The following is a 19,991-nucleotide window of genomic DNA, read 5'->3' as shown; positions in this document are numbered from 1 at the left end:
TGACAGAAATTATTGCAGACTCAGAGAATGGAGTCAGACTGCAGCGTAAAGAACTCAATAGTAGTTGCACACAAAAGGTGCAGATTTTATCAGTAGCCTGCAATGATTTTGATGGCCTAGAACAAGTTTTGTTTTGTGTTTTGCCATATAAAGTTTTCCCTGTTACTCAGGTACGGAGTCAGAGCCCTTCCCAAGAAGCAGATGGTGCTGAAAATGAAAGAAATATTCCGCTACACACATCAGGTCATGAGCTCCGATTCTGAAGATGACATTTCCTCATCACAGCCTGGCAGAAACATTATCAGTGCAGTCCAGAGTCAGCGTCTGCCTGCGTCCAGCAAACAAAGCGCTCCATCCACTTCTACAACCACCAGCATTTCCCTGACACAGATGGGGAAGAGGACAACAACTGTATGTGCAGCACAGGAAGCAGACAGTGGAGATGATCAGCCCCCAACAGCATCACAGGAATCTACAAGTTCTTCTGTGGCTGCAAGTGACACCTCTTCTATATCCCACAGGTAATAAGAAACATCTCTATTACTGTAACCACCCACTGAGTTCACACATTTATGAGTAGGTACAGGGCAGAGATGTATTTATAGCTGCATTTTACAATACAAAGTTCTCCTGTTTCATAGCTTTCTGTACATCCTTTATTTTTTCATTTAGATTTAACAGACCTGAAGTAAAAAAAAAAAAAAAAATCACACCTTCCTCATGCTGCTGCCATTTTAAAATTAGCAGCTAAGCACTCCAAATACTTATCTACACCCTGGACCGAGTTCAGCCTGAGACCAGCCAGTCACTGTTCCTCAATTCCACTTCTCAATCTTCTCTGCCATTCTGTGGGTGGCTAAGGCTGATTGCCTGTCTTTGTCTGAATGCCTAATCATTGCTTGCAATTGAATAGGCAAGCAATGACCCACAAGGGCCCAAAAATCAGACCTACACCATTTTTAGTAATACAGTGTACCACAGCACACAATAGTGCTTAACTGTGTGCTGCAGTGCAGGTGCGTTCCCTGCATAGGCGTGAATGAGCCCTAAGTAAAGACAGCACTTGTATGGTTGAGGAAAAATGTATCTCCTTTCGGGAATTGAGGAACAGGTTCTCAGTACCTGGCTCCTTCAGGTTCCGATACTAGTAGCTAAGACATGCAGTGATGGCCCAATTTCCGGCCCTGGTGGTCCTAGAATCAGATCCAATTGAACGCCTCTTGACCTCTAGCATCATGGAGAAACAGTTGCCCTCTTTATACTTGTACCTGACAGTGGCCTATGACACTAAACTAACCCGTTCACCCGTTCTAGATAGATGGAGGGTGGATATTCCCACCCTTGATGAGGAGAAATGGGAAGAATGCTTTACAACCTTTATTCCCTCAATGATTGCTGCCAAAGATAGGTTTATTCAACTGAAGTTCCTTCACAGGGCCTATTACACTACGCTGCAGAGACTGTCCCGTATATAGAGCCAGTTGGATCCTAAATGCACCAGCTGTAGTCTTGAGGTGGGTAATTCCTAGCCTATGGTCTGGTCCTTTCCCAAAATACTCCCCTATTGGGAGACGATCATAGTCACTTTGAGCAACATATGTGGAGTGAGCATACCCCCGGACCCACTTGTGTTGCTGCTAAGTCATCTGGAGGACACTGATGGGGATAGATATAGTAAGCTCTGCTTGACCCTTTACTCTTTATTATGTACGTAGAGAATTCCTCCTTCGATGGAAATCATTGAAGGTACTCGCCCATTCCTCCTGGATTCAATCAGTTAACTCAGTTTTGCCCCTTTACAAAATCACATATGAGAGCAGACGATGTCTGCACAAATTCGATAAGGTCTGGTCCGGCTGGATAGATGCATGCGGTTAATGGGTTGGGCTGGAAGGCCCTTCTGTGTGTTGTGTCTGTCTGTTTGTTTATTTTTTACTAGTAATGGCAGCGATCAGTGACTCATAGTGGAATTGCTATTGCAGCGGACAATCAGACTAACTGACACTTTAAGGAAACCAGTGACACTAGGTAAACCTTCGGCCCAGTCTGAGGTTCTGAGCACTCTGGAGAAGGTTTTCGTCCAGGATATCCCTGTACTTGGCCGCATTCATCTTTACCTCGATTGCAACCAGTCGTCCTGTCCCTGCAGCTGAAAACCCCCTCCACAGCATGATGCTGCCACCACCATGCTTCACTGTTGGGGCTATACTGGACAGGTGATGAGCAGTGCCTGCTATTCTCCACACATACTCCTTAGAATTAAGGCCAAAAAGTTCTATCTTGGTCTCATCAGACCAGAGAATCTTATTTCTCACCATCTTGGAGTCCTTCAGGTGTTTTTTTTTTAGAAAACTCCATGTGGGCTTTCATGTGTCTTGAACTGAGGAGAGGCTTCCGTCAGGCCACTCTGCCATAAAGCCCTGACTGGTGGAGGGCTGCAGTGATGGTTGACTTTCTACAACTTTCTCCCATCTCCCGACTGCATCTCTGGAGCTCAGCCACAGTGATCTTCCATTAAGGATTATGGAGGCCACTGTGCTCTTAGGAACCTTAAGTGCAGCAGAATTTTTTTTGTAACCTTGGCCAGATCTGTGCCTTGCCACAATTCTGTCTCTGAGCTCTTCAGGCAGTTTCTTTGACCTCATGATTCTCATTTGCTCTGACATGCACTGTGAGCTGTAAGGTCTTATATAGACAGGTGTGTGGCTTTCCTAATCAAGTCGAATCAGTATAATCAATACAGCTGGACTCAAATGAAGGTGTAGAACCATCTCAAGGATGATCAGAAGAAATGGACAGCACCTGAGTTAAATATATGAGTGTCACAGCAAAGGGTCTGAATACTTAGGACCATGTGATATTTCAGTTTTTCTTTTTTAATAAATCTGCAAAAATGTCAACAATTCAGTGTTTTTCTGTCAATATGGGGTGCTGTGTGTACATTAATGAGGAAAAAAATGAACTTAAATGATTTTAGCAAATGGCTGCAATATAACAGAGTGAAAAATTTAAGGGGGTCTGAATACTTTCCGTCCCCACTGTATTTCTGTGTACTATGGGAGGTGCTTTCACTAGGGGAAGACATGCTTTGGAGCAACACAGGATCCATGCCTTCCCTACTGACAGAACGACGATCTGCCTTGTTTACATAGGCAGACTGTCTTTCTGCTTGTGTACTGAAGAATCAGCGGGTGCCGGTGGACATCTAGTCCCTGGTACCTGCCGCTCAGCTCCCGCTGTGTATAATCACAGCGGGAGTGAGCGCAGAAGTAAAACTTTAACAGTGGTTAAACTTTAACAGTGGTTAAACTTTAACAGCGGTGAGGGTTCTTTACATTCATGCAAACTCTCTGCGACCACTTTGTTCCCAGATTCATTTCATGCCACTTACACTAGTCACATGAAACAATGAGACATATGTCAGAGCAGACATTGAATATAACTACCCTTTCATACAGTTGTACAAGGGTAGGGTGATTTCAGTGTCAATTTGTCTGGTGATAACTATTCATGTAATTTATAATTTTATTGAAACTGTATTAGTATTAAAATGCATTTCACTGTAAGCCCCCGTTCACACCAGTGCAACTTGTCATGTGATGACAAATCGCACTCTGTACCTATGGAATTGGTCAAATCGTTGTGACTTTTGAAAAAGGTTCCTGCAATATTTGCGATTTCATGTGCGACTTGCATTGACATCTGTGCACGAAATTGCACAGATGTCCAAAATTCGCACTTGAAATCGGGATGACCGACGGCTTTGAAATCGTGCTGGTAGTGCGATTTCAAAGGCGCATTCAGTGTGAACCGGGGCTTAATCAAGTTAAAAGAGCACTTCAAGAAAGCAAGTAAAAGCCAACAGTGAGCTACTAATACAATGCAACAAACACTGCAGATATGCTAAATTTACCTTAAAGCAGAGGTACGGCCAAAGCTCTTTTGGCCCTAGTTCTCCTGTGGTCACAGAAGTGCACTCTCTTCTGCACTCTGCAGAAGGTTCTGCACTCCTGTGACCCATATTCAGCTGACTGTGGGATAAAGATCCCTGTCGGCTGAAGTCACTGAGCCAGTCCAGGCTCTGAAGAGATACCGACTTTAAAGTTGGGATCCACCCACCTGCTTGGACTGGCAGCTGGCTCAGCCTCTCAGGGAGCTGTTTAGAGCCTGAGCCAGCCGCTCCTGCCCCTCCACAGTCTGGCATTCCAGGAAGTGCTGGGGGGGGTTTGCAGAACAGAGAGCCTGTCACTGACATTCACTGACTCCCTGCAGACCAAGAACTCAGCGATCAACAGTGTTAGATCATTCAGTTCTCAGTCTTAGAGGCGGTGGGGGACCAATGCTGCATCCACCTAGGTAGTTATGTGTGTTTTGCGTTTTTTAAACCCATGCGTCTCTTTTAATCTACTCTACTATAAAAAAAGATAAGGATGTTTGTGCTTTCCTTTAAACTCACAGGAATGACAAGTACACCACATTTTCGGGAAGGTCAACAGGTATTTTCTGTACTTGCTTAAAATATTCTTAGTTTAAAAAAGAAATCAAACACAGCCACTCCATCTAAGGACTGGTGAGCTGCAATACATTACATTTTGTTGGATTTAGATATGTTTTATTAAAATGCCTCAAAGGGTCCCTAGTTGTGTACCGACATCTCTGCTTCCCACAACTCCAGTTGGTTTCACACTGCCAAGGCAGGTTTTAGGGCCGGTTCACACTGCTGTGCTGTCCGACATCGGATGTGATTCGCACCGCACTGCAGTGCAAATCACGTGCGATGAGAACCCAGCCATACACATTGTATGGCTGAATTTGCACCCCATTCAGACCAAACTCGCACAGGACCCTTTTTTTGGTCCGCAGCAGAATCGGATCACATGGGTGTTCAATGTCGGAATTTGCAGTTCGCTCTGCGATCTGCGAAGTGATTTTGGGGTGTCATTAGCTCTCTATTGACATTCCCAGCAGTTCGCATATGGCAGCATGACCTGCCTGCGAGTTGTTTGCGATGCAGGAAACTGGATTCGCAGGGAGCGACTTCTCTCCTCTCTGGGCAGCCTGCCAAGTCTGATAAAAGAAGCTAAAAAAACTGTGTAGAAGTTCTCAGTTTAACCATTTAAAGACTAAATCTTTTCTGACATTTGTTGTTTACAAGTAAAAATCCTGTATTTTCTGCTAGAAAATCACTTAGAACCCCCAAAAATTATATATATTTTTTTTAGCAGAGGCCCTAGGGAATAAAAGCGGTCGCTGCAATATTTTATGTCACACGGTATTTGCGCAGCGGTCTTTCAAACGCAATTTTTTGGGGAAAAAATACACTAATGAATTAAAAAAAACAACTAAGCAGTAAAGTTAGCCCATTTTTTTTTTTGTCCAAAAGTTTTGATTACCTGTTTTTGTGTATTTAATATTTAACCACTTCCAGCCCACTGACGTCATATGACGTCCTGGGCTTTGGGCGGGTATATCTGAATGATGCCTGAAGTTACAGACATCATTCAGATATTGCCGGGTTCAGCCGGCGAATCTCTACACCATAGGAACGATCATAGCGGCCGTTCCTCCGGTGCTTGCTCCGTCTCACCGTTACGATCGGTGAGGCGGAGAGTGGATGCGCCGGATGTAGATCATAGAGATTTCCGGCGGACCAGATGGTCCCCGGAGTCTCTATGATCGTCGGAGGCCGGGCGCGATGTTATGACGTCACGCCCGGCCTCTCCATTCAAAAAAACGGCGCCGCTTCGGCTGGGAAGCGGCGATCGTTTTATTTATTTATTTTTTTTATTTCAGGCTTCCCAGCCTAGTGGTGAGATATGGGGTCTTATTGACCCCATATCTCACTATTAGGAGCACCTGACATGTCATATTGCTATTACAAGGGATGTTTACATTCCTTGTAATAGGAATAAAAGTGATCAATTTTTTTTTTTCAAAAAAGTGTCAAAATAAAAAAAATAAAATATAATTAACAATAAAAAAAAAAAAATGTTTTAAAGCGCCGCTGTCCCCGTGTGCTCGCACGCAGAAGCGAACGCATACGTAAGTCCCGCCCACATATGAAAACGGTGTTCAGACCATACATGTGAGGTATCGCCGCGAACGTTGGAGCGAGAGCAATCATTTTGGCCCTAGACCTCCTCTGTAACTCAAAACATGTAACCAGTAAAAAAATTTCAAGCGTCGCCTATGGGGATTTTTAAGTACCGAACATTGGCGCCATTCCACGAGCGTGTGCAATTTTGAAGCGTGACATGTTAGGTATCTATTTACTCGGCGTAACTTCATCTTTCACAAAATGCAAAAACATTGGGCTAACTTTACTGTTTTGTTTTTTTTTTTAAACACAAAACAGTTTTTTTCCCCAAAAAAACACGTTCGAAAAATTCCTGCGCAAATACTGTGTGAGATAAAAAGTTGCAACAACCGCCATTGTATTCTCTAGGGTCTTTGCTAAAAAAACATATATAATGTTTGGGGGTTCTATGTAATTTTCTAGCAAAAAAATTATGATTTTTACATGTAGGAGCAAAGTGTCAGAATTGGCCCGGTATTGAAGTGGTTAAGATATAGTTTTTATTCTAAATTATACATACAAGTGAACTGATTGGAGGTTTGTTTTGTTTAATAATAATTTAAATGTAAGAAATTTTCTTTATCACTTATTACTTAAGGTTGCTCTCACACTGGAGCGGGCAGGCATTGACGGTAAAACGCTGCTAGTTTTAGCGGTGCTTTACCGTAATTTTAGCGGCGCTATTCGGCTGCTAGCGGGGTGCTTATAACCCAGCTAGCGCCCGAGGAAGGGGTTAAATGCGCTTTGAAGTGCCGCTGCCGAAACGCTTTGCAGGCGCTTCGGCAGCGGTGCGCATTCATTTCAGTGGGCAGGAGTGGTGGAGGAGCGGTATACACCGCTCCAAAGATGCTGCTTGCAGGACCTCTATTCCCTTAATTATCTTTATTGCCCTTCTCTGGACTCTCTCCAGCACATCCTTCCTGAGCACTGGTGCCCAGAACTGGACGGCATATTGAAGATGCGGCCAGACCAGAGACTTGTAGAGTTGGAGAGTAATCATTTTATCTCTGGAGTGAATCCCCTGTCTGCCATTGCATGCTATTGCTGAGCCTGTCATCTACTAAGACCCCTCGTCCTTTTCCATCCTAGATTCCCCCAGAAGTTCTCCCCCCAGCCTTCAACTTGCATTGGTATTTTTGACACCCAAATGCATTACCTTACATTTTTCAACATTAACCTCATTTGCCATGTAGTTGCCCGTCCCATTATTTTGTTTAGGTCTTCTTGGAAGGTCTCCACATTCTGCATAGAAGTTATTACCCTGATTAATTTGGTATTGTCCACAAATACTGAGATTGAGGTGTTTATCCCATCCTCTAAATCGTATATGAATAAATTAAACAGGATTGGTCCCAGGACAGATCCCCGGGGAACCCACTTTCCACACCAGACCATTCTGAGTACTCCCCATTTATTACCACCTATTGGACTATAGCTAGTTTCAATCCAGGTACTCGCCCTATGTTCCATGCAGACAGACCTCAGTTTGTACAGTAAACGCTTGTGGGGAACTGTGTCAAATGCCTTTGCAAAATCCAGACACACCACATCTACAGGCCTTCCTCTATCTAGATGGCAGCTCACGTCTTCATAGAAGGTTAATAGATTGGTCTGGCAAGAACGAGTCTTCATGAATCCATGCTGATTACTGCTAATGATACTGTTTTCATTAATAAAATCTTGTATATAGTCCCTTATCATCCCACCCCCTCCCCCAATAACTTGCAGACTATTGATGTTAGGCTAACTGGTCTGTAGTTCCCAGGGATGTCTCAGCCCTTTTTTAAATATTGGTGCCATGTTTGCTTTTCTCCAATCAGCTTGCACCATTCCAGTCAGTAAACTGTCCAATAAAATAGGAACAATGGTCTGGCCATCACCTGGGTGACTTGTGTGATGTGCAGCATCAAGAAAATAAAGTATCAACAATAGAAAACAGCAACATGTGAATGGAGCCTATTGATGAACTAATATTGTCTCTTCCCCGTGGAAAAGGGAACAGCTCTTTCATTCGTAAGTTGCTCAGGTCTCTATCTCTGGAAGAGATTTTCCATGCATGACCAGACACTACTTCCTTTTTTTCACCAGTGCCATGACAAATTTGGCCAAAGCTGGCCACTGTTTTCTCATCAAGGTTTTTATTGTGGACAGCCTTTGCAGGTTCATATGCTTAGATTTGAGTCTTATAGATCTGCCATCCCAAGGTATATACAGTAAGTATTCACAGTGCTTCACTTTTTCCACATTTTGTTACGTTACAGCCTTATTCCAAAATGGATTAAATTCATTATTTTCCTCAAAATTCTACAAACAATACCCCATAATGACAACGTGAAAGAAGTTTGTTTGAAATCTTTGCAAATTTATTTAAAATAAAAAACAAAAAAAAAATGACATGTATATCCTTTGCTCAATACTTTGTTGAAGCACCTTTGGCACCAATTACAGTCTCAAGTCTTTTTGAATATGATGCTACAAGCTTGGCACACCTGTTTTGGGCAGTTTATCCCATTCTTCTTTGCAGGACCTCTCAAGCTCCATCAGGTTGGATGGGGAGCGTCGGTGCACAGCCATTTTCAGATCTCTCTATAGCTGTTCAATCGGTTTCAAGTCTGGGCTCTGGCTGGGCCACTCAAGGACATTCACAGAGTTGTCCCGTAGCCACTCATTTGTTATCTTGGCTGTGTGCTTAGGGTCATTGTCCTGTTGGAAGATGAACCTTTGCCCCAGTCTGTGGTCCAGAGCACTCTGGAGCAGGTTTTGCTCAAGGATGTCTCTGTACATTGCTGCATTCATCTTTCACTCAATCCTGACTAATCTCCCAGTTTCTGCCGCTAAAAAACATCCCCATAGCATGATGCTGCCACCACCATGCTTCACTGTAGGGATGGTATTGGCCAGGTGATGAGCGGTGCCTGGTTTCCTCCAGCAATGACGCTTGCCATTCAGGTCAAAGAGTTGAATCTTTGTGTTATCAGACCAGAGAACTTTGTTTCTCGTGGTCTGAGAGTACTTCAGGTGCCTTTTGGCAAACAACTCCAAGCGGGCTATCATGTGCCTTTTACTGGGAAGTGGCTTCTGTTTGGCCACTCTACCATACATGACTGATTGGAGGAGTGCTGCAGAGATGGTTGTTCTTTTGGAAGGTTCTCATCTCTCCACAGAGAAATGCTGGAGCTCTGTCAGAGTGACCATCGGGTTCTTGGTCACCTCCCTGACTAAGACCCTTCTCCCCACTCACCGAGTTTGGCCGAGCGGCCCGCTCTTGGAAGAGTTCATTTACAGATGGTGGAGGCCACTGTGCTCATTGGGACCTTCAATGCTGCAGACATTTTTCTGTGTTCTTCCTCAGATCTGTGCCTCTATACAATCCTGTCTCGGAGGTCTACAGACAATTCCTTAGACTTCATGGCTTGGCTTGTGCTCTGACATGCACTGTTAACTGTGGGACCTTATATAGACAGGTGTGTGCCTTTCCAAATCATGTTCAATAAACGGAATTTACCACAGGTGGACTCCAATCAAGTTGAAGAAACATTTCAAGGATGATCAGTGGAAATAGGATGCACCTGAGCTCAATTTTGAGTGTCATGACAAAGGCTGTGAATACTTATGTGTATGTGATTTTTTTATATATATATATATATATATATATAAATTTGCAAAGATTTCAAACAAACTTCTTTCAGATTGTCACATGCGGTATTTGTAGAATTTTGAGGAAAAGAATGAATTTAATACATTTTGGAATAAGGCTGTAACATAACAAAATGTGGAAAAAGTGAAGCGCTGTGAATACTTTCCGGATGCACTGTATTGCAAATTTAATTTTGCTTCTGCACCTTTATTATTTTTGTGTGTTATCATTTGTTTATTTATCTGAGAAGCTATAATTAATAGAAACTATCATGTGTTACTCTTACTACTAGGTACATCCATGGCAGAGCAAATCAGTAGTTCACAGTTCTGACTCACTGACTTCTGTGTAAATTAAGCGACTATTGAGCTCTGTAACCCATAGGCTTTTTCTTCACAACAGGAGAGGAAAACTTTAAAAGGGGCTGCAAGCTGCAGCTGCTAGCTTGATGTTAACACACAAAATATTCATATGAAACATTCCATGTTTACCTAACTTTTTTTCAGACCTGATCATTGTAAATAAATAAAATGTATCTGGAACTTTCATTCCAGTGAACCCTAATCTGGAATTTTGGCTTTTGTTGCATTAAAGCACAACTTTAACCATAGTAACTTGATAGAAAATAAAGTTGCTTTAGCAAGGAACATAGATTCCACATAAATAATTATGCTACTAAAGTTAGTGTGCGCTGTAAATCACCTCCAGCATTGTTCCTGTTGTTTCTTGCTGAAGGTTGCCATTTTGCTGAAGCCCAGATCCCCTGAGTAGCAGTAAATCTTGAGGCTGTCAGCAGATTGACTCTACATTTTTGGCACAGGGCCGAAAAATAGAGAGCAAGTGAGAATGTACAGTGGGACAATGTATTACTGGATTTTAAACAGTATGGACACTTATTTCTAATGTTTTACATAGCTATACCTGCAAAAAGGGCCACCCTGCAGTAATCTAGCAGGACTTAAGTTTCTGACAAAAGTTCCACTTTAACCACTGTCTTTTTTAATGTCTTGAGAGGTGCAACAGCATCATCTTTCACCGGTGTTCTCAGCTACACCCACGTGGACTGTGAGAAAATCCAGCCTTGTATGGGGACCTTAAGCTGTTAAGGAAGGCACACAGGAAGATTTCACAGTCAAAATCCCTAAAAAAAAGTATTTGAAGCTAGTGAGCTGTATAGCCTGCCAGAATTTACCATAAGACTCAAATATTTCACATTTTTACCCTATTTCATTTCCACAATCTTTAGAAGATTGTTCCCCGGTTCTGAGGAAATGTTAATCTATGTCCTCCTTTGACAGGTACCTGTCAGATCTGTCTGCCACTGTTGGGTCCAGTCAGCCAATTACTGATTGGTACCCAATCATGTGATCACTATGTTACTGATGATCCTGATGTCTTGCAGCATGAAGATAGGAATGTTCCTCTGTTTAATTCTGTAGCTGTCAGATACAATTACAGTATAAAATAATAGTGAATTAAAAAATAAAAGCAATGTTTTTGTTTACATATTTATTTCAGCCTATAGTAAAAACACAGCAGTGTTTTTTTATTAAAACTATGTACCAAATAAAATATTTTTATGTCAACAGTAAAATTATAAAAATTATTTAGGTATGCAAATGAGGTATAGCGTGAGCATTAAAGAGTCAGTAGCCTCTGGCAGTAAAAGGGTTATTGCCACTTTCCTGAAACTTCTGCAGTGATAAGAATCTTTGCAGTGTCCTTGGTGACTTCATCCTCCTCCTCAGTGATGTGCCACACTCTCTGTGTATCATAATTAGGCAGAATTTTGAACTCGTGACATCTGTCACTCAGCTGTCCGTGATTTAGGGGATACTGCGGGGTAAGAATAGTATTTACATAGATCTTTACTCCCACGTGGTGAGACACATTCACAGATTACACGAAGCATAAATTTAACTGAATTTAAATGAAATTACATTGTGTCAACAGGGGAAATTATTAGCTTTAAAGGGGTTGTAAACCCTTGTGTTTTATCACCTTAATGCATCTTATTATTAATATTATACAGGATTTATATAGCGCCAACAGTTTACGCAGCGCTTTACAATATAAAAAGGAGACAATACAGTTATAATACAATAAAATACAAGGGGATTAAGAGAACCCTGCTCAGAAGAGCTTACAATCTAATAGGGTGGGGCAGGTGATACGAAAGGTTGTAGATTAGAAAGTGGTAGAAGATTAGTTGGAGCCGTGATAGGCTTTCCTGAAGAGATGATTTTTCAGGATCGCCTGAAGGTAGCAAGAGTAGGGGATAGCCGGATCGGTGGAGGTAGCAAGTTTCAGAGGATGGGAGAGGCTCTGGAGAAATCCTGGGGACGAGCATGGGAGGAGGAGGAGAAGAGAGAGCTTGAGAGTAGGAGGTCTTGAGAAGAGCGGAGAGGACGATTTGGGTGATATTTGGAGACAAGATTAGTGATGTAGCTTGGGGCAGAGTTGTGAATGGCTTTGCATGTTGTGGTTAGTATTTTGAATTTAATTCGCTGGTGATTGGGAGCCAGTGTAGGGATTGGAGGAGAGGGTTGGCAGACACTGAGCAGTTGGTAAGGTGGATAAGTCTGGCAGCAGCATTCATGATAGACTGAAGAGGGGATAGCCTATGGAGGCGCGGGGCCAATGAGAAGGAAGTTGCAATAGTCAAGGCAAGAGATAACAAGGTAGTGAATGAAGAGCTTGGTGGTTTCATGTGTTAAAAAGGGGTGAATTTTAGAGATGTTACGGAGGTGAATTCTGCAAACTTTTGACAACGATTGGACTTGGGGCTGAAATGACAAGTCAGAGTCTAGGATTACACTTAGTACCCTGGCGTGGGGGGAGGGACTGATAGTTGCATTGTTGATTTTGATGGAAAAGTCATGGAGGGGGGCGGGGGGGAATATTAATAGCTCACTTTTAGAGAGATTTAGTTTAACCTCTCTGGCGTGGCTCGGGGTTAAATTTCAGTACCATTAGCGGTAACCCCGAGCCACGCTTGGGATTGCATTGCAGGATCCTGTGATGTCCCGCCGCGGTGTCTGCGGGCTCTGTCCTCCCTCTGAAGCCTCTGTGTGCCAGGCTCCGTTCCCTGCGAGCGCCGCGACGCTTGGGGGGGCAGAGCTCGGCGGCAACTTCAAAAAATATAAAAATCATAATACATACAGTACAGTGTAATCTTACAGATTACATTACTGTATGAAATCATTTCACATCCCTTTTATCCCCAATGCTTTGTCCAATCGCCTGCATGCAGTTTTATATTCTTTGCCTGGAAACTGGAGATTGTCCATAGCAATCAAAAAGTGTCCCTTTACGTCAAAAGTGGTTTTAGACCAGCTAGAAAACAGCGATAGTAAATTAGAACACTTGCAGAATTGAGCGATACTGAATCATGGGGAAATTCATTTTATTATTATTATATTATTATTTTTTATATTTATTTATTATATTATAATTTATGATTTTGTGTTTCAAACTTTATCATACCCGGGATGTCTACTAGACTCTTGTTTGGACAGATTTAAGTGTGTTATTGCTAAGAATTACAGGCCTACAATATAAAGTGCCAAATTTCTATGCAAAATAATTGTACCACTTTGAGACGCAAAAATCTCACATAATCATACCGCCAGGGAGGCTACGGAAGTGGTGCGACATCCATTCTGATATGTCAGTAAGTTAGTAATGCGAGAGGAGACTGAAGGAGTGAGGTGAGGAGTAGACAGATAGATTTGGGTGTCATCGGCATATAAGTGGTATTGGAAGCCGTGGGCAGTTATCAAGTGACCAAGGGAGGAGGTGTAGATAGAGAAGAGAAGGGGTCCAAGAACAGAGCCTTGGGGGACCCCCACAGAATGAGGCAATGGAGAGGAGGAGACAGAGTTGTAGGTGACACTGAAGGAGCACTGTGATAGGTAGACAGAGAACCAGGATAGAGCAGAATCTCGGAGGCCAAGGGAATATAGTTTATTGAGAAGGAGCAGGTGGTCAACAGTATCAAAGGCCGCAGAGAGGTCAAGTAGGAGGAGTATGGATTACTGGCTGTTGGTTTTAGCAGTTCGTAAATCGTTAGTGAGTTTTAGCAAGGCAGTTTCCATGGAGTGCTGCGAGCGAAAGCCAGACTGTAAAGGGTCAGGAAGGTTCTTTTCACTGAGGTAGGAGCCAAGACGGTTGTAGACTAAGCGTTTTAGAAGTTTAGAGGTGAATGGGAGCAATGAGATGGGTCTTAAGTTGTTTAGGTTGATGGGGTCCAGTGAGGGCTTTTTAAGTATGGGAGTGATCTGCGCATGTTTTAGAGGCGAGGGGAAGGTGAAACTAGAGAGGGAGAGATTGAATGTGAGTGAAGGAACATAGGATAGAAGAAGAGGGTGACCGTAGCATTTGTGAGGGAACAGGATCTAAGGGACAATTGGTTAGGTGGGCATCTGAGAAAAGTTTTGTAACCTCTTCAGTAGTAGCCAATTCAAAAGAAGAGAGTGTTGAATGTGCTGTTAGGCAAGGTATGTTGGGTGGGGAAGATGTACGTACAGTGGAGGTGTCCTCACGAATTGCATCAATCTTGTCTTTGAAGTGATTGGCAATCTCTTGGGCAGCGAGTGAGATAGTGGGTAGAGGGGGTGGGGGACGAAGTAGAGAGTTAAAGGTTGAGAAGAGCCGATGGGGACTGGATGACAAAGTATTATTAAGAGAGACAAAGTAGGCTTGTTTGGCAGCATGGAGGCAGGAATTGTATTTTAGAAGGGCAGATTTATATAGGGTCAAGTCTTGCATTAAGGTGAAAAAAAATTTCTGACAGTGACCGGCCCCCTAGCCCCCCCATTTTACTCACCTGAGCCCTTCAATCCCTCGGTGGAGACACGCTGTACCTCTCTGCCCGGGGTTCTCGGCTCTTGATTGGATAGATTGATAGCAATGCAGCCATTGGCTCCCGCTGCTGTCAATCAAATGCAATGATGCTGGGAGCGGGGCTGAGTCCGGCATTCTGTTTCCACAGAAGCAAATGCTGGTACTTGGGTGCTCTCCCGCAAGGTAACCCCCCCCCCCCCCCCACTGAGAGCGCTTCTCCCTGGGGGTTTACCGATGCGAGGAGGAGCCGCGAGCGCCGCCAGGGGACCCCAGAAGATGAGGTTCATGGCCACTCTGTGCAAAACGAACTGCACAATGGAGGTAAGTATGAAATATTTGTTATTTAAAAAAAAAAAAAAAAAAAACGGTTTAGTGTCACTTTAAGCCTATAGTTGTATAGTTTCAGAGAAAATGGTCTATGATCTGTATAGGCTGGAGCCTTAAAACTTTGAGGGTTTTGCTTCTCCCTTAAAGTGGAAGTCCTGGCAAAAACTAAAATCCCTGCATCTATAGATACCACCAATCTAACACTAACCTGTCTATCCCTGTAAAAAAAAAAAAAATGAGTATACAGTACATACCTTTGTTCAGTCCGATCCAATCTGATCTCCAGCAGCGGAAGCTCTGCAGAGAACATGGCCGACAACGGCTGTGAAATGAATGGGAAGTGACGTCACACATTCGTTGTCATTTGTGTCCCCTGCACCGGCCTCCACAGAGAAGCCGTCGCCGACAGCTCAGCGTGGGATCGGGTCTGATCGGGTCGGAGCAGCTTCCAAAAAGGCATGTATACTATTTCATTTCACAGCCATTGTCTGCCATGTTCTCTGCAGAGCTTCCGCCGCTGGAGATCGAGTCAGATCGTTCTAGATAGGTTAGTGCTAGATCGGTGGTGTCTATAGATGCAGGGATTTTAGTTTTTGCATGGACGTCCACTCAAAACTTATGTTTGAGTCTTTGGTAGATGCTGAAAAGTTACCCGACAGGTAATGACACATTAAGGACTTGTTCACACGTGCTTTGCTTTAATAGGAGTGATCTGCGTTTGGAACACTGTTCAGAGAGCATTTGACAGGCAGTGAGGAGGCTTTGTGTCATATGCTTACCGCCTGCTTTAACCCCTTGAATATCACACTAGCATGCCACAACTGCGTGCATTGCATGCAGCTTCAGGGTGCTTGCAGAGCAACCCCATTCACTTGAATAGGTCGCGTTTGGCAGGTGCTAACCCCACTGAAAGTGACAGGGTAGAATTCCTGCAGGAGCCGTGAAGCAAGGATCGTCAGTTGAAAATAAAGGAGAGAAATCTTAAAAATGAAAACTAATGCAGCCATCGCATCTAAGAATTTTGAACCTGCAATATAATAAATGCTTGTTTTTGGGTTTAATACTGCTTTAAGGGGATGGGAAGCATGTCCACACGCAGGTACACTGTCACTCTGCCCTGAAGGGTATTTTCCACTTTCTACAAGGGGCAGCAGCCCATTAGACTCATGAGCTTATGTAGACCGATCTCTGCGCCCAGAACACCAACCAATATTTTTTGAGAGTTTAAAAAAAAAAAAAAAACAATCTTTAAGACTGCCAGAGGGCCAGAAGTTGCTTTTACTAAAGTTTTTCCCCTCCATTATGTTAATACATGGGCCATTGTTGGTTTGTAAAATGTACCACCTCTCTCTACAGTTCCAACACCAATGAGTTTGAAACTGCGTTTGCAGATGAAGACGATGAGGAGATGGTGCCGGCTTCTCAAGCAGCCAACAAAGAGGCGCTGACAGCCGAAGCAGTGAGAAAGTTTATAGAAGATCGTCCTGATTTACATAAGCGTATCTTGCTCTACCAGCCTCTGGACCTGGCAGCCCTTCATGCCGAGCTTAAGCAGAATGGGATTAAGATAGCTGCTGGGAAGCTATTGGACTTTCTGGATGCTCACTGTGTGACTTTCACAACTGCCACCGCACGGAAGGAGAAGAAGAGCCGCGGAAAGAGGAAAGCAGGAAAGCGTTACTGAATTGTTTTAAAGGGTCAGCCCTCCAAAAACTGATAAGTTGACTATGGGTGGACACTGGTGTACCTGATCAATCACTATTTTATTTCATATATATATATATATATCTCTTAAGGGGTTCCATCAGCAAGATCCCTGATCAAAGTCTCAACTTTTCCTACATTTAATATAGAGACTTACTGCTGCTGTGGTTGTTTATATGTGCCTGTTGTATTCTCCATAATGTGAAATTAATTAAAAATACAACAGGGAAACTCATGTCTGTAAAACAGTGTTTCACAACTCCAGTTCTCGGAGCCCCAACAGGTCATGTTTTCACGATTTCCCTCAGCTGTGGTGATTACTAAGGCAGTGAAACTGATTAAATCTCCTGTGAAAAATAATGCAAAGCCTGAAAACATGACCTGTTGGGGCGCCTTGAGGACTGGAGTTGAGAAACACTGCTATAGAAGGTAGGAGGAGCTGGGAACTCAAGTGCTGAGATTTTGCTGCAAGGTCCCAGAGAGATATAAGAAAACAGTTGAATTAATTCAGTTCATCATCTAACCAGGAATTGCAGTTTTAGGTGGACTGACATTTTAAGACAGAGGGGTTATTCCATCAATGTAAATATATAATGTAATTGTGTATCAAACTATGTATATGGATTTTAAAGAAAAAAAAATAACGTGATGGCTGTTTTGGTTTGGATTTTATATGTAATAAATATGAATGTTATAATGACTGGTTGCACTTCAGAAGAGCACAATTATGCTTTAGCAATGGCCCTAAAAGGGAATGTCTGGTCAACATGAACTTTAAAAGAACACTTTAAGTACGCCTCTGCAATACTTGCATATCTCCCCATGTTTTTTCTCTAAAACCTCTACAGAAAAATACCTATAAATCTGTAAAAATACAGTTCCTAACTTCCTATGTGAACTGAAATACTGCCTCTGAAACTCCAATGTTGCCAGCCCTACGCAGGTCTCTCCTGTTAGACTACAGATCACCTCCTCATCTCCTAATCTCCATAACATAAGTAGAAGGTCTTATGTAGTGTGGCAGGGCTGACAACACTGCTTGAGATTTTAGTGCAGCAGAAGGAAAGTTGTCAGCCTACTGCAAGAAGCTAGGAGCACCCTGGATTTCTGGCATATCCAGGTATTTTTTATGTAGTTGCAGCATTTAAGCCATACAACATGGGGATATGTGCGTGTATTGCAGAGATGTACTCGATACATTTTTATTTTACCCAGATATTTACTTAAAGCCTTAGCGGATGATTATCAGGGGATACAGAGGGTATGACTGCCCTTGGATGCATAAGCTATAGCCATTCTGGTCCCTTGCTCACAATAAATAATGTACATGATACAGCATTTTCCTTGAAATTCTTATTTCCTTGCTGTGTTTTTCTATTTCGGTGTATAGTACCTTTATTAGAGTGATTTAAAAAACTGACCCCTTTTTTTAGTTCAGATTTAGCTTCCTGTCAAACATTTTTGTATGAATTTGACTAAGATTTAAATGTTTAATCAAATAATGTGTTGTTTTCTTTGACACCTATGATGACATTATCCTAAATTATAATTGGTATTACAGAACAGGAAGTCAGCTGTGGGTAGGAAAATGTCTCATTTTAAAAATGAACTTTATCTCAATTATCTCCCATTCTGTTAAGTTCCTGAAACCTACAGTGGGGACGGTAAGTATTCAGACCCCCTTAAATGTTTCACTCTTTGTTATATTGCAGCCATTTGCTAAAATAATTTAAATTCATTTTTTTCCTCATTAACCACTTAACAACCGGCCCATAGCCAAATGACGGCTACAGGGCGGTTGTTTAACTCTGGGAGGACGTCCAGGGACGTCCTCCCAGAATTCTGCTCTCGCGCGCCCCCTAGGGCGCGCACTCGAGAGCATCCGTGATCGCCGGGTCCACAGGACCCGGCGCATCACAGATCCCGGTAAATGGCCGCTGATCGCGGCCGTTTACCATGTGATCGCTCCGTCAAATGACGGAGCGATCACATGTAAACAAACCGGCGTCATCTGATGACGCCGGTTCCTCTCCTCCCCCTCTCCTCCCCTCCTGTGTACCGATCGGTACACAGTGACCGAAGAGGCGGATGGATGGATGGCTGCAGCGTTGTGGGCTGCATCTGTAGTGCCCACAGCGCTGCACAGAGACATCCAGCCATCCATCCATCCATGCTCAGCCATCCCTACTACTCTGCATGCCCTGCAATGCTGTGCAATACTCTGCAATTCCCTCTGCAATACCCCGCAATACTCTGCCATACCCTGCAATACTCTGCCATACCCCGCAATACTCTGCCATACCCTGCAATACCCCGCAATACTCTGCCATACCCTGCAATACCCCGCAATACTCTGCCATACCCCGCAATACTCTGCCATACCCTGCAATACCCCGCAATACTCTGCCATACCCTGCCATACCCCGCAATACTCTGCCATACCCCGCAATACTCTGCCATACCCTGCAATACCCCGCAATACTCTGCCATACCCCGCAATACTCTGCCATACCCTGCAATACCCCAAAATACTCTGCCATACCCCGCAATACTCTGCCATACCCTGGAATACCCCGCAATACTCTGCCATACCCTGGAATACCCCGCAATACTCTGCCATACCCCGCAATACTCTGCCATACCCTGGAATACCCCACAATACTCTGCCATACCCTGCAATACCCCGAAATACTCTGCCATACCCTGCAATACCCTGAAATACCCCGCAATACTCTGCCATACCCCGCAATACTCTGCCATACCCCGCAATACTCTGCCAATACCCTGCAATACTCTGCCATACCCTGCAATACTCTGCCATACCCTGCAATACCCCGCAATACTCTGCCATACCCTGGAATACCCCGCAATACTCTGCCATACCCAGCCATGCTCTGCAATACCCCACAAAAATCTGCAATACTCTGCCATAACCCGCAATACTCTGCCATACCCAGCCATACTCTGCAATACCCAGCCATACTCTGCAATACTCGGTGATACCCAGCCATACTCTGCAATACCCAGCCATACTCTGCAATACTCGGTGATACCCAGCCATACTCTGCAATACTCGGTGATACCCAGCCATACTCTGCCATACCCAGTCATACTCGGCGATACTCTGCAATACCCAGCCATGCTCAGCCGTACCCAGCCTCTGTATGTGGCCAGGCTGTGGAAGTCTCACACATGTGGTATCGCCGTACTCAGGAATAGTAGGAGAATCTATTTTGGGGGGTCATTTTTGCTATATATACATGCTATGTGTTAGAAATATTGTATAAATGGACAACTTTGTGTTAAAAAAAAAAAAAGCGTTTTAACCACTTCCCGCCTTCCGTCATACGACGTCCTTGACTTTGTGCGGGGATATCTGAATGATGGGTGCAGCTACAGGCA

At 43.5% G+C, this 19,991-nt stretch overlaps 1 protein-coding gene across 3 annotated transcripts in view; it reads left to right on the top strand.

The window, feature by feature from the left end:
- Window positions 1–17,927, top strand: part of SLX4 (SLX4 structure-specific endonuclease subunit) — a 97,212-nt gene extending 79,285 nt beyond the window's left edge. For all 3 annotated transcript variants that reach the window (XM_073636572.1, XM_073636571.1, XM_073636573.1), the window contains 2 exons: window positions 171–521; window positions 16,242–17,927. In XM_073636572.1, the coding sequence (XP_073492673.1) occupies window positions 171–521; window positions 16,242–16,569 (679 nt within the window). In that variant the 3' untranslated portion in view covers window positions 16,570–17,927. The remainder of the gene's footprint in view (window positions 1–170; window positions 522–16,241) is intronic.
- Window positions 17,928–19,991: the final 2,064 nt, after the last annotated feature.

This window comes from Aquarana catesbeiana, linkage group LG06, assembly GCF_042186555.1.
Source record: "Aquarana catesbeiana isolate 2022-GZ linkage group LG06, ASM4218655v1, whole genome shotgun sequence".
In the NCBI taxonomy this organism is placed as follows: domain Eukaryota; kingdom Metazoa; phylum Chordata; class Amphibia; order Anura; family Ranidae; genus Aquarana; species Aquarana catesbeiana.
The sequence above is the reverse complement of the archived record's forward strand: the minus strand, read 5'-3'. Positions and strand labels throughout refer to the sequence as shown.